At 34.1% G+C, this 15238-nt stretch overlaps 1 protein-coding gene across 1 annotated transcript in view; it reads right to left on the reverse strand.

Annotated features, from left to right (window-relative positions):
- LOC121407490 (ankyrin repeat domain-containing protein 27-like) overlaps positions 1–12077 on the reverse strand; it is a 39381-nt gene extending 27304 nt beyond the window's left edge. Inside the window, exons 1-5 of the mRNA XM_041598595.1 lie at positions 11969–12077; positions 10083–10266; positions 8515–8634; positions 2215–2274; positions 1438–1528 (exon numbers count right to left, since the gene is read on the reverse strand). Of these exons, the coding sequence (XP_041454529.1) occupies positions 1438–1528; positions 2215–2274; positions 8515–8634; positions 10083–10187 (376 nt within the window). The 5' untranslated portion in view covers positions 10188–10266; positions 11969–12077. The remainder of the gene's footprint in view (positions 1–1437; positions 1529–2214; positions 2275–8514; positions 8635–10082; positions 10267–11968) is intronic.
- Positions 12078–15238: the final 3161 nt, after the last annotated feature.

A 15238-nucleotide genomic window follows, 5' to 3' on the forward strand; every position in this document is an offset into this window, starting at 1 on the left:
ATCCATGACATTTTAGTTCTCATGTGTTCTTTTATCACAAAAGAATACGGTAATAGAAAATTTAGACTGCTTCAGCTTTTTCAAAATGTAGTAAGCAGAGAAACTTTTTATTGCAAGCCTTGACTAACGGAAAGCGATCTGGATTAATATGAAGAAAATCAGTTCATCACCATTGATTTAACAGAAAACTTCAAACATTCTTCTTATTCCAAGGGTAAAACTGAGACCTCCAATCACTTCACTTTAACTTTAGCTATCAAATGGGAACACTATGAAGCAATAAAATTGTTAAGAAGAAACCACTCAAGACGTTTCATTTACAACAAGAAATCTGGCTTCCACAAAATACAATCCCAACAAAGAAATACTGTGAATGACAGAGAGGAATCCAAAATGCACCACTCACAACAAAGAGAAGAACACAAATGATGGCCCAACAAAGAATAGACACTAATTTGTAAAGTGAACAATGAACTAACACCAAAATGAGTTCAAATCACCTAAATTTACTTCAAAATATCTATAAATAGTCAAACCGACATAATATCAGCAAGTTCAATAAAACAAGCACAATATAGTAAATTTCATTTATTCAAGATTTTTGTAAAAGTATGCAGGTAGAGTTGCCTAAAAGATGAAAGGTCATCAAATAAATTTAGGTCATTTTTAAGTCAAACATATTAAAGATTCCCCTATTGATCAACAGATCAGTTTTTAAAAAGCAATCATTTTGCTTCTTTACAAATTTTACACTCAACCTTGATTCACAATGCTCAACCAGAGACAAAATCAAAGATTGATATCAAATTATTTTGAATAAATCTCTCTCTCATCACCATCTAAATCTCTATAGGTGGCAGCTGAAATCAAGGCCAATTAGTCCTCAGTACGTCATACATTAGTCGGCATGATACAGATGCAGATTGGGAAGTACTGTTCTAATTCTTTGAACCCAGGGGTTTACTATAATTGGGTCAAAATCAAAAGCCCCAATTGCCAAGCAAAGTTCAAACTGAACTAGCGCTGCATTATGAAAATAACATTGAAATACAATGGCATTGTATTAAACTTTAATATGTGCTGATGTAGCTTACTACTGAAAGTTTCAGAAGGGAACATGCTTGTTTACCACCCCCCCCCAAAAAAAAATGAAGAAATGTGATGAAAATATGAGGAAATAAAATAAAAATTGGGGTAGGTATATGGGGTAAGGAATTCATCATTATTTTTATTTCTTTTAGACTTTTTCATTTTAATTTTTCAATTTTGTTATCTATTTCAATTTTTTTTATTTATTTTTTTTTTGGGGGGGGGGTCACTGGTTCATATTTATTCATTTCATGCACTCATATGACTGTGTGTGTACATTCCATCACATTTGATTACAAAGTTTTTTTTTTCACTTGGAAAAGGTATAAAAATTGCTTTGTTTCTTACTTGTTCCTCCTTCCAGCAGTCTGTCAATACATAACACTCTAAAGCTCTCCTCATTGGCATTGTAAAATGTCTCGTCAAACAAGATGTGTACCTAGAATAAAGGAAAGGGTAGATATTGAATGCAACTGAATTTAATGCAATAAGGATTGATAGCAGGCAGGGGCGGATCCAGGATTTTCTAAAAGGGGGACATATTCCCTGGGAATATTTGACAAGCGAAAAAAAAAGTTTTTCAGTAAAAAATTGAGGCCATATTCCCATTAAAATATTTGCTATGACTCTCAGAGGGGGGGGGGGGGCCACAGGCCGAATGTGCCCCCCCCCCCCCCGCCACTGATAGCAGGTAGCTGAGAGTCCCAATATCATTATTGGATTTTCCAAGGGCAGTGGGGTGCACTGTATTATTTTTACTTTTTTTGGTGGGGGGGGGGTTGTTTCATATAAATGAATATTATTTGAAAAGCAAGTATTCATAGTTTTCACTGCATTCTGTTTCAACTCTTCACTTCAACTCTACATTTCCCCGCTCTTATCGTTTGTTTCCCCCTTCTATTCCTGTCTCTCTCCATATCCCCCTCTCTCTTTCTCTTCCCCTTACCAGCACTTCCTCCTTCAATTGTTTGTGTCCTTAAAGTTAACCAAACAGAAAGAAAATAGTGATGCACAAGCAATTAGCTTTTTGCAATTGTTGCAGTATATAATATATAAGAATACCATAATTCATTTATCAAATGGGATTTTTTTTATGGAAAATTACACCATTTATGCAATACTTACAGATCTAGCCTCTTTAAATCCCTCTTCAGTGGTAATATCTATGCCTGTTACTTTAGCTTTCTGTATAGAAAAAAGAATCATACATTGTTGAAGACATTAGTGGTTGTAAGTAGTGAGTACTATTAAACAAGGAACTAAAAATTACCTGAGGAATAACATTGGAAGTTCACTAAATATTCTCATTAAACAAAGAGAAATTTTGGAATAAACACTAAAAAAAACATCAATGTCTTCATAGACAAGTAAAGGAATATCAATTGTACTATTTATTAGAGGGAGAATAGGTTTGCTATCCAGGACATTCACTACAAACCATTTGTAGATAGCTCTAATTTTCCTGAATTCTCCTTTATGTAATTGCCAAAAGGTACCCCACCCCATGGATCAATTGAAATATTTATTACTCTTTATGAGTAATAAAAATTGTGTGAAAACTGAAGGGGATGGCTTTTCATTTCCAAGACAACTTTTGTTTCAATAAGTTATGTAAACTTGTCCATAATAGCCCCCCCCCCATCTAATTTTATATTTTCTCCCATACCAAATGTACCTCTCTGTATTCATTGTATCTTTAAAGAGAAATGCCAGTAGTTGCAGTAAACACTGATTTCATGAGAAAGTCTGTGAAACAAGGCTTACTTGTCAGTATATTGAGGATCTAGATCTGGTACAGTCACATAAACTGAACTTCGTGAAATCTTGAAATCTTTGCTGAAAAATGTTCAGCCTGAAGATCCCAACACAGATAAGCACACGTGGGACAGTGTATAAGTATTGCTTCGAATGTCGGGCTTGACACTCTACCCGAATCCTGTGCTTATTTGCTGATTTATCAGCAATTACACAATTTCTTCCAGAATCCTTTGGCACATACGTTTTATTTATACAAACAGACACTTTGTTGGCCATTTCATTGGATTCTGTACGAATTCATTTTGATATCGTTACCAAAGCTAGCATTTATGTACCTTTAATGCATGTTCGAATTCTATAAATACACCACACAGCATGTACATGTACACCCTAGTACTCAAACCAGCTTCGTGTCACAAAATCTCAAATTAACAAATTGCATTACTTTATAAATGCAATATGATCCACTGTGTTAATCACCAAGCTTAATTTGAATGAAACTAAAGCTGCAATGCAACTACTTCAAAGTTCAACTCACAATACAATCATATTCATATAATGTACATTCAAATGCATTATGTACTGTACATACATGTATGAAGAAGTGGTGTATTTTTCTATTGCCGGCTTTATTCATAAATGAATTGATCATTGATGTGAGAATGCATCTGGGGAAGTGTATGCCATCCACTGACAAAGGAAGCAATTCTGATTTTTGTTTTTTGGATTCAAAATTGATTTTCATTTCTTGACTTATGATTATTTCTGTATAATCTAGATGATGCTAAAGGACCTAGAGCCACAGAGTCCCTAATTTCTGACATTTCAGAAGCAAGTAACATTAAATATTTCCACTTAAAACAATGAGGCTGTTCTCACTACGTTCCTAAAACTAGTTTACTGGAAACTAGTTTAGTGGAAACTAGTTTAACATGTAGTGAGAACGGTCAAAGCGGTCTTGGAAGCGATCTTCCAAACCAGTTTGGAAAACCACCTCGCGATGTAGTTTTCAAGATCGCTTTGCCTCGTTAAAGTGGTTTTAGCGTAAGTGAGAACACAACCGTTCTTCGGGAAGCGATCTTCGCACATTTTGAGCGCGCTACTCCACATGACAGGTGTAGAATGCCTATGCTGCGGTTTCGAATTTCGCGCGAAACGTGTCACCCTACTGAGAGCGTTTCCATAGCAACAAGAGCGCTTTACGTGAAGTGATTTTGAAAACCACTTTCGTGTGATCAAGTGGGAATGCTTGCAAAGCGATCTTCCAAAATGGTTTCCTTAATCGGCTTCCAGTAAACTAGTTTTAGAAAGCGTAATGAGAACGGCCTCAATGACAAATTTTCCTCACTCACTAAGAAACTCATTCTACACACTTGCTTCCTTTTGTCATTATACAGCAGTATTATAATCTCTGGTCAATCAAAAATGTGCACCACCATCATTAATCTTATAATTGAAGTATTCATTAATTCAAGATGATTCAGGGTTCCCCCCATCCCTTATTGGCAACCAATATACAAAGTACATTGTAAATATTGGATATCACAGTCACACTCTCAGGCAATGTATATGAATGATGTTCATGGTTTGAGAGCGAGAAGGACATTTGCTTTATACAGTTTGAAATGAATTCATGACTTGATTGCCTTCTGTCTCTGAATGAGAAAGGTGGGCAGGGGCCCCCAGTCATGTCCTTGAATATGATGTATATTGAATTGAATTATGAGGAGGCGAGGATGACTATAATTTTTTTTTCTCTCAATCACATTGAGTACATACATGTAATGGATGGAGTCTTGATATTAAATGCATTTGCATGAATTGTGCATGCAGTGAGGTAAAAAATACAAAGGCCTTGCCCATGCCTAGTACATACTGGTACATAAGTGGGTATATTAGCAATACAGAAATAAAGGGGAAAAAAGGTGACGACATGTGTGAAAGGCTGGTGGTCTCTATGCCAAGATGAATCTAATTCATTTTCTTTTCAAATTTACAGGTGCTTTTATGCACCCCTGATCATACATTGGTAGTTCTATATGTACCTCAACATAATTTGCAAAAATATAATAATAAATCAAACTATGCCTACATTTTCTGAAGAAAACAAGAATCCACTCACATTATCATCAGTCACAATTCACTACACTGTGAGTGTCAAAATGTCATATTTGAACTAGCTACATGTACATGAATGTCATCAATGGTACTTGACATTTGATAAAGAGTCTCTATTTGTCATTGAGTACAAAGACTACACACAAATAAAACAAAACCTTGACTGACGTATCTGTAGTATTTCCTTCGCATTCAAACAATAGTTAGGCCTATAGTGGCTGGTATTCAAGGCAAAAGTCATTAATTGTATCAGCTGACTGGAGTTGATTTGAAAATAGGCTTATACAATAGCTGCAAACAAATTTAACAAAATCATTAAATGGTTAACTGAATAATTCTTGAAAAAAAATCATGGGCACTGTGAATATTAAACTTAGTTTAGAATATATGTTAAAGCACAAGTCTAAAATCTAGTCTTAAAGAGAGACAGAATGAAGACTACATTGTAGATTCAAATTTTGAAGAGAATGGTCCTTGACCCATCCTCACATGACATAAACAGTTGAGGCCAAAAGTTTACATACACCCATGGAATTCAGTGAAATTTGTTCGCTTGCCAAACATCATAAAATTTACTATACCTTCAGAAATATAAATAATACAATGACAAATTTGGTATCAAATGAAAGCGCGTATGAAGCTCTTTTATATGATTGGGATGCCATTGGGATTAAAGTATATTTCCGGTGGAATTTTCTGTGAAGAAAACAAGTAATATTCGTGCCAAAAGTATTATAGGCCTACTGATTGTTATTATATTTTCAAACATTGTTTCATAGAAATGTATAAATGTCAAATCTATCATTTATATTACATTTTTATATCATGATGTCATCACTGAACAAATGAGTGTAATCTGAAATGTTTGTGTTGAGAAGTAAATAGCACAAATATGAAAAGTTTTTATTTTCAATTTGTCTAAAATATGAAAATTGTTTGGAGAAAAATGACACCTAAATATTTTTCTGTACCTGATGACAAAGCAATGTGATGAAGGGCATGACACACTCATTCATCATGATAGCACAAATATTTTGTAAGATATTTGGCAAGTGGCAACTTTTCTTTAAATCTCCTGGGTGTATGCAAACATCTGGCCTCAACTGTATATCAGGATAGAGTCTTTTCCTTTGATATAAATCAGTACAAGTTTATGACGTGTACTGTAATATTAACTTGGTTCATGTGTAACCAAACCTTATTGATAACTGTGATTAATTAGCCATTCACAGTCTTCTGTTCATTTATATGTTATTGCTGATCCAAAAAGTATTCAAATCAAACACTTTATTTTATTCTCAGTAATATTCACTATACACATGGACGCCCCAGCCTACAGAGTAAAATGGAAAACTTTACCTTTTGAATAAAAATAAACATTGTTATGATTAAATTGTATGTTTTGCTGAAATTTTGAAAACTTAAAATTTAAAAGGGCTTGCAAGCAACACTATCTTGTTTCCTTCGATGGTATAACAAATTGATATCATAAGAATTTTTTGGTTTGATTGTTCTTTTTTTTGGCCCAGACTTAATATGAAAAGAAGTATCATGTATAATTGCATAATTAGTTCACATTTTGTCTAATATGCAATATGATTGATGGCTCTGACAGTATCTTTAATATTTAAGTTCTACAAAGAGCATCAATATTCACACATTACGCAGCCAAATGAGCAAACGTGGTTAAAGTTCATGTTTACAACAGATTTAGAGTAACATCTACCAGACGGTTCATTCACACACAGTATGCCATACAGTACAGTAGTACATGCATGCAGATTGAAAAATCTTTGTTCATAATGATTCAGCATTTTCTGAAGACTTGGGAAATGTCTATCCAATCAATAGTTACCATAGTTACAATGGAGAATACTTCACTAGCAGCCATCATAAAAACATGGCTGATAAATTTATGAATCCATCTACAATCAAAACAAATATAACTGCAAATCATACACTGTTACAAAAATAAATAATCTCCATGGAATCTAGTAAATTCATAACATACTAATCAATAGATTTCCCCATTTGTTTTGACTTCCAACACTCTTCTGTTTCAGAGTGGTCTGTATTTTGTCTACATTATTGTTATGGATGCTCTACAATTCAATAATGGAAAAACAACATTTTGCATATCTTGATAGTAAAAAAAAAACTAGAGGGGGTCAACAAATCCTTTTTGGTGCACACATTGGTATCAATATAAATCTATTTAGTTGATGTGAGAAGACCAATGTAGAGTTGCCTTGCCCGAGGGCAGTGCCATAAATTGAACCTTAAAGATAAAAGAAAATAGTTGCAGTGAACTCTGAATTCACCTGAAAGTCTGTCAAACCATGCTTATTTGTCACTACATCATCAAGGATCTAGATCTGGATACTTTTACATAAACTGAACTTTAAATCTACACTGAAACATGTTCACACTGAAGATCACCAACACAGATAACCGCACTTGGGACAGGGTATCATTATTGCTTTGAATGTCGGCCCGACACTTGACCCGAATCATGTGCTTATTTGCTAGTTTCTCAGCAATTACACAATTTCTTCCAGAATCCTTTGGCACATACATTTTATTTATACAAACAGACACTTTGGTGGTCATTTCATTGGATTCTGTATGAACTCATTTTGAAATTGTTACCATGGCTGGCATTTATCTTTAAGGCTTAGGCTTTCATGGTGTAGTCATACTGTTTTAAGTACCAGTAACTTACTGTATGATTTTTTGCTCCAAACCAGGCCCTCGCTAAAAATAGTCCGCATCATTGTGTTCAATAACTATAAAAGACCATATCTCATTGTTCAGCTGGCCATAATTACATTAAATTTTTAAATTCAATATCAATAACAGTTTATCAATGCTAGTATGATTTGATTTGATCACTATTGACAATCTTCATTCAACAAAAGAACATGGGAGTATAATCATGAAAGAATCACAATATTCACAAATACATTGTAAGAGTTGTCCAGGCCATAGTTCAGAACTGCTTTACATGTAAACAGTAAATACAGGACAATTCATAGAAAAGAAGATCATAAGCATCTATATAGGCCTACATGTACGAAACTAAAATATACATTTAGATATCGTCTAAATAATTTCATTAAGAACAAATAAATAACACATATCTAGGGAGGAATCGAACATAAATTATGGTTGTGGTCACCATCTCAAAATGAGTTCAAACAAAATCCAATAAAATGATCAACCATAGCCATGTACTGTTTCTCTTTAGGTTTGTAACATGTCAAGTGATTGCTGGGAAATGAGTCAGGGCATTTCAGCCAGTCTTATTCCAGGCAACAATAACACACTATCCCACATGTGCTTTTCTGTGTTGGTAATCTTCAATGTGATAATTTTTCAGCTTAAGATTCCATGATTTCACAAAATCAGGTTTATTTTAATCTAGAAATTTTAGATCTATGGTGATGGTGAAAATTAACCTTGATGTTGAAGATTTTCTCTGTTTCTCCTAAAATCACTCCTTGCCTTAATGACATCATTTATAGATTTAAAAACTTAAGAATGACATACCTTTTTATTGAGGGTTTCATAGATGTTGAGTTGTTCATCTTGCTGTCGCAATATATGATTCTCAAAGTCTGTTTGGCTTAATGATATCCTTGTAAATACACCTGTCCTTGGGACACAGATCTAGAATAAGAATAAAATAGAGTGTGAGATCAATCTAAGAAAAATTCTTTGTTTTTTTTCTCTCCATTTTTTCATTAAGGTCTCAGGTTTGTCACTCCCCCTCCTCACTCCTTCTTTCTTCATCTCATTTTCCTTTTTTTCTGTCCTGTGACTAAATTAGATAACAAATTATGAAGAAATTCAGCCAGTCAGGGTTGTCATAGACATGTTAGTTCATGTTAAATGGTATAAAGTAACTGCACAAGTCAACTAGATTAATGAAAATAAAACAATAACCTCTAAAAAAATAAACTAGAAAAAATTTCCTCTCATTAAATAGCTACACATCAATCTCTAAAGAAAGAAAAGTGTGACTAACATTGTGAATGTGAAATGAATTGGAAATTTACATATGAATATAGAATCAATGTTCTATCCCATGCAATACTCAGAGAGATCTAGCTGACACACCTACAAATTTTGTTCACTTTAATTTGTTTATATAGTGTATACTGTATAGAAGCAGAATGAACAATTATCCAGGATGAACTCTCTAAAGTTTGTCAGGAAAATATATCGTGCAAGTGCAGTGTCTCCAGAAAAACTTTTGCAATATCTTTTGATCATTTAGGCCTATTTCATTCTTGAATTTTTAAAAATGAAATTTACAAAAAAAATCTCTGCCAAAATTAATAAAACGATCAGTGATACTTGATTGCTCTTATGTTTAAGTTGCACGAACTAGATCCATAGGCATTCAGTTATGATGGCAATTCAACTAATACCACTAACATGGCCAAAGCTTACAGACCCTAAATGACCTTTGTCAAGTGACCTGAAACTTGCACAGGACGTTTATTGATACTTGACTGCTCTCAAACCAAGTTGCATAAACTTTCAAAGTTATGATGGCAATTCAACAAATTGACCCCAAATATGACATTTGAACTTGGTCATGTGGCCTGAAACTCACAAGGGACGTCCATTGATACTTGATTACTTTTATGTTAAACTTGCATGAGCTAGATCCACAAACTTTCAAAGTTATGATGGCAATTCAACAAATACCACTAACATGGCCAAAACTTAATGACCCTAGATGACCTTTGGCCTTGGTCATGTGACCTGAAACATTTCAAAAACTTAACCTTGGTTGAATTTTCAACATGTTGATGCCGCTGCCAGAAAAGCAGCACCTGTAGTCTCTCTCTGCTATGCAGGCGAGTCAAAAATGAAATGGAGAGCTACAATCATACTATTCAAAAATGCAAATTGGCATTTGATTGATTCAAATTTGGAACTACAATTCATTTTGACTCAGAATGTAAATCCACATGTTAATTTCAAACTATGAAACAGAGTAAAAAACTATTAATTGTTGTCCATTTGATGTGTGAAAAGTGATTGATATAAACCTAGAATCATGCACCTTTATAGGTTACAAAAAAAGAAAGCGGGATTATTCTTACCATACATCTCTGTTGAGTAGCTTGATGATATAGCTGCTTATGTTTACTCTGTAGCGTAGTAAAGAAGCGATTCTCTGTAATATCTTCATCATAAGATTTCTCCATCTCACTCTCTCCTGGTCAAAGAGAACCCCTCTTTTCACATCTCTCAACCTATTTATGATCTCAGCAAAAAGTCAATTTTCTGAAAGATAAAAATTCAAAGTATTTTGAAAATGTAGAGCTTTGCAAATATTGGAAAGCTGAAATGTTTATTTAGAAGAGATTTTTAAAATACTTTTTTTGGTTTTGCCTACACAGGCGGCGAGCCATCTCACACAAAGTTTGAGGGACCTAAGCCGCAAAGGCTCCATACTATTCCATAAATAAGTGGAGCATCCCTGGCAGTCTCGCCTGCAAATGTTAAGCGATTCAATATAGCAGCAGTGCTGACTTATTCACAAAAACACCAATCATATGATAATAAAATGATATATTCATTGACCCATAATGACATTTTACCTTGATCATATCTAAGTATATTGAAGTCTGGACAGTTAATCGGTGAATTAGAGGAAGTGATAGAACATGTGAGCTCACACTGACTAACTAACTACCATCGGTGAATGGGGATTATAGTGAAATGTCAGAAATTGTTAAGGAAATCCCCAGAAACGACGGTTGTTCCTGTCTAGAGTGCAATTTAAATCGCCAAAATTGATCACAGCGCACAACTTTACGAGCCCGATATTTGGAAAGTGCATTCGATATTTGGCTGAAAACAAGTTCTGTAGTTCTGGTTCTGGTAGTAAAAATAATTCAGTTTAGGCCAAGTAAAAAAAGAAAGTAGTTGATCGTCCTCGCACGCATCTATTTTGGCCGCCGCATGAGTTTTTTTGCTATTTGCTATTTTCAAAAATTGGCTGAAAAAAAATAAAAAAATGTAACGTTTCTTTTTTATGTTCCCTTTTTCATTGCAGCATTAATTTTCTTGATATTTACTACTTTTATGGCTGCTGAATAGTGAAAAAAAATCACAAGATTGGCGAGCGATTTGCTCTCATGTGCTTTGGGATCTCTCTCGCAACTTCAAAAAACAATTGCAAAGTCCGATATCGCCGTAACTGCAAGAAAGTAAAAACAAATCTGATTTGGTTTTCTATTAGAATTTTGAAGATACCATCATAAATTAGCTAGAAAATAAAGTTTGCAAACTCGAGAAAGATCACAGATTTCTTCATTTCTAGTGCATTTTCGGGGACCCAGCTTCCTGAATCTGAACTAATCCGTCGCGTGCTTTGGAAATATGGCGCAGATAAATAGTAATAGTAAGATATCTAATAGTAAGGACCTCCCTCATCAGCGCTCTCAAAAAACCTGGACGATCAACTTCTATCTTTTTTTACTTGGCCTTTAATTAGAGATCTCTATCATATTATTTTCAAATTTTTCAATTCTATTTTTTATGACATGATTGAATATTCAACATTGTACAATGGAAATACACATGGTTTTTATTTGATTCAATAATTGTATTTTTGTTTTAGTCCAATTTTTGGGCACCTTACTCTACTGGCTGCCAGTAATACGAGGTTTATAGCAGAAATATGACAACATACGTGCAATACCAGGTGATTTAGCTCCTGTGCAATTCCAACTAGCCATCACAAGAACGTGTTATCCCTAGCTAGAAACGTGTGCATAAAGAATCGCACACTGCTCGTGCCAATAGCCTCCTATGCGCCGCTGCACCCTCTCCATATCGTCATCGACTCTCGTGAATGATTGAATGAAACACTTACATACAAATCACACTCAGATCCATTCATCAAGCATGCATAAATATATATGAAACAAGGGACAGTTAGATTCCTACCAAGCATTTAACAAAAAATAGGCCTACTTACAATCACAAATCTCAGAATCTAAGTTATAGAGTCGCAGAAAGAATCTCGGGAATCAGTCGTCACAAATGTCAAATTTTGTTGACATAGCTATGGTACCTTTGAGACTAATATTTCCACTCGATTTCCAACATCATCAAATGTCAACTTTTGAATCGAACTACAAATCTGACGTAGTAAATAATTAAAGTCTCATGAATTAGGTCCTAATTTACTAATACTAGTTCAAGAATGTCAATGACGGGATCAATGACCAAAACTACTAATCGTTTATTACAAATAAAAAGCAAGAGCTGAAAATATCTTTTATACTGACTAAAAATTGAGATTTTTGTTGGAATTCCCCATAATCATATTACAGTATGCGAGCGCGTATAATTATTTCGCGAGCTGAAAAAAAAGTCGACAATAAAATACTTTTTGCAGTCATGAACAGGATTTGGGGAAAGTTTTCCATTCACCCCCCCCCCCCCCCCACTAATTTATAACACAATAAACAATAATGAAAACTCAATTTCCAACCAGACCAATTTGTGAATATTGCCTTGAAAACGGAATAGAATTAATCCCCATGAGAGGATTATCATCTCCCTTAAAGGGGAAGTTCACCCCGACAAAAAGTTTATTGTAAAAATAGCAGAAAAAATAATAAAAAATATTGACGAAGGTTTGAGAAAAAATCATCAAATAATTAAAAAGTTATTAGAATTTCAATTATTTGATTTGTGACGTCATATGCGAGCAGCATTCCTACATAGCGAATGGTAAAAAATCAATGAAATGTCATTTTCTCAGAAAATTGAAAATGGTTTTCACTGTACCTTTTGTATATCAATAGACAAATGATTTCACACCCGATCATGAATAGAAAACATAATTAAGTCATCAGGAACCATAAAAAAATTGAAATTCATGCATTTTATATTACATAACACATGGGGCAGCTGCTCGTTTATGACGTCACAAATCCAAAACTTTGAACTCTAATAACTTTCTTGTTCTTTAACGGATTTTCCTCAAACCTTCACCAATAATTTTTACTATTTTTTCTGCTATCTTTACAACAAAGTTTTTATCAGGGTGAACTTCCCCTTTAACCGGCAATGCGAGCACAATTTTGAGTTAATAATGTGAAATCGGTTTAATCCCTGCTCTTATTTAATTCACTTTTATCCTTCCTCTTTTCTTCTTTTTTTTCTTTCTTTCCTTCCTTCTTTTTTTCTTTCTCTCTCTTTTTTATTTATTTTTTGCAGCGCCAATGGGGGGGGGGGGGCACGGCACCTTCGCCCCAACTCCTGGATCCGCCTATTGTATAAGGTTGATTTCAGGGGCGGATCCAGGATTTTTAAAAAGGGGGGGGGCACATTTTCCTGAGGAAAAATTTGACAAGCAAAAAAAAAGGGGTTATAACAAAAATTAAGGGGATTTCGTACACGAAAAAAAATAATTTGACAAGCAAATAAACAAAACTTCACTTTCAAAGGGGGGGGGGCACATTTCTGTTTCAACGGCATTTTTACATTACAAATTTTAATTGTGCCTCTCAAAAGGCGCCCCCTGGATCCGCCAGTGGTTGATTTTATGGGAGGCGGGACAACTCTGACCCGCTTCCAAAATGTCCCTGTAGCGCTTTCTCTGAATTATGTATAGGCCTAATTGAATTTTTAAGTCCTTTTCTTCTGGGTACTTTTTTTATCAAATATCAAATTACGATTCCCGTCAAGAAAAATCTAAAATAGAAATATCCTTAAAAATTGGTTGGATTCGAAAAAGTGATTTAAATCTTAAATCTACGCACAGAGCATCTTGTTTATTTCTTGTCATTGATTTTTTTTACCCTGCTATTGATGATTTATCTCATTCCTGACAAATAATTGAAAATGGCTGCTAAAAGTAAAAAAAAAAAAAAAAAAAAACTTCACTAAACGGACTCAATCACATTTCCTCTCCGATCATTGATGATACAAAATGATAAAAGCTTCAAATATATCTACCGTGTACAAATATAATAGGAAATTATATAAATCAAGTTTTCAATCTGAAAAAAAATAGCATTGCAATTTTTTACGCCTTCTTGTACAAACCAGATATACGACATATAATTTCTAAAAGTTTTATGATGTAATCATGTTATACTGAATACAGATATTTTTTTGGTCTCAGCACCTCAGTGCTCAGCCGCCATTATCAAGGTTTATTTTTATTCGGTCCCTTGCCAATTCGTCCAATTTCCAACTCATCTAATATCAATTTGGTCTAACATCAGTTCGTCAAATATCAACGTGGTCTAATTGCCATTTCGTCCTCTCACCATTTCATCTAAAGAACCAGTTGGTCCAATAGCCCTTGATCCATATACCATTTGGTCTAATTAGACTTTAAGAATTGGACAAAATGAATGAAAATAAAACGAACATTAGACCAGAAGGGTCGTGAGACAAAGATGTGATTAGACGAAGTGGTGATTTGACCAAATAGTTGTAAAACGAAATGTTGATGGACGGAAAGACCATTTAGTAAATGGACGAGTTGCAGAGGACGAATTGGCAATTTACTATCATCAAATAATGACTGTAATGTTTTGAACAAGAGATGGCGCTAGACTACATTTGAGATAGCGCGTTGACTTCTACGCATCTAAGCTTGATTATAATGTTTTTATCAAGAGATGGCGCTAGACCTCTTTTTCGGATAGATGGGATAAGGTGGATTGCCAAAGTCCGGGCAAACAGTTACTCCATCAATGTCTCTACCTATTCATTTACTTTGCGGTACAATAAAAATAAAGTTGCATGAGTATATCATATACCTTCGAAACTTAAGAATAATGAAACAATACCTAGATTAATAAAATCATTCAACCGGTTCAATGATTGAGGTGTTTAAGATAACATTTTAATTTGCCAATCAAGTGGTTTAGGAGGATACACTTTTAACGTTATTATGGCTATCTAACTTAATTTTAAGATAATTAATGTGTTTTCCTCGTCGTCGCTTATTATTTATGCCTCAGTCGAAATAAGCTTACGTGAGGTGGTTATGGGTATACTTCCACTTAATTATCAAAAGACACTATCTATAGAAGAAAAATCCCATATCTGTTTTACTTAAAATAAAAAGATTTATAGGACAGAGCTCAAAGTGATTTGTCAATTTCCATAAAGAGCAGAACGTGGAAATGATTTTAGAATTAATGACCCTGATTTTTTTTTATCTGGTGAAAGATACAAAGCAGTTTTTTTGTTCATTCTTTCGTCTATTTCCAAATTAATT

Source organism: Lytechinus variegatus, chromosome 2 (assembly GCF_018143015.1).
Source record: "Lytechinus variegatus isolate NC3 chromosome 2, Lvar_3.0, whole genome shotgun sequence".
NCBI lineage: Eukaryota > Metazoa > Echinodermata > Echinoidea > Temnopleuroida > Toxopneustidae > Lytechinus > Lytechinus variegatus.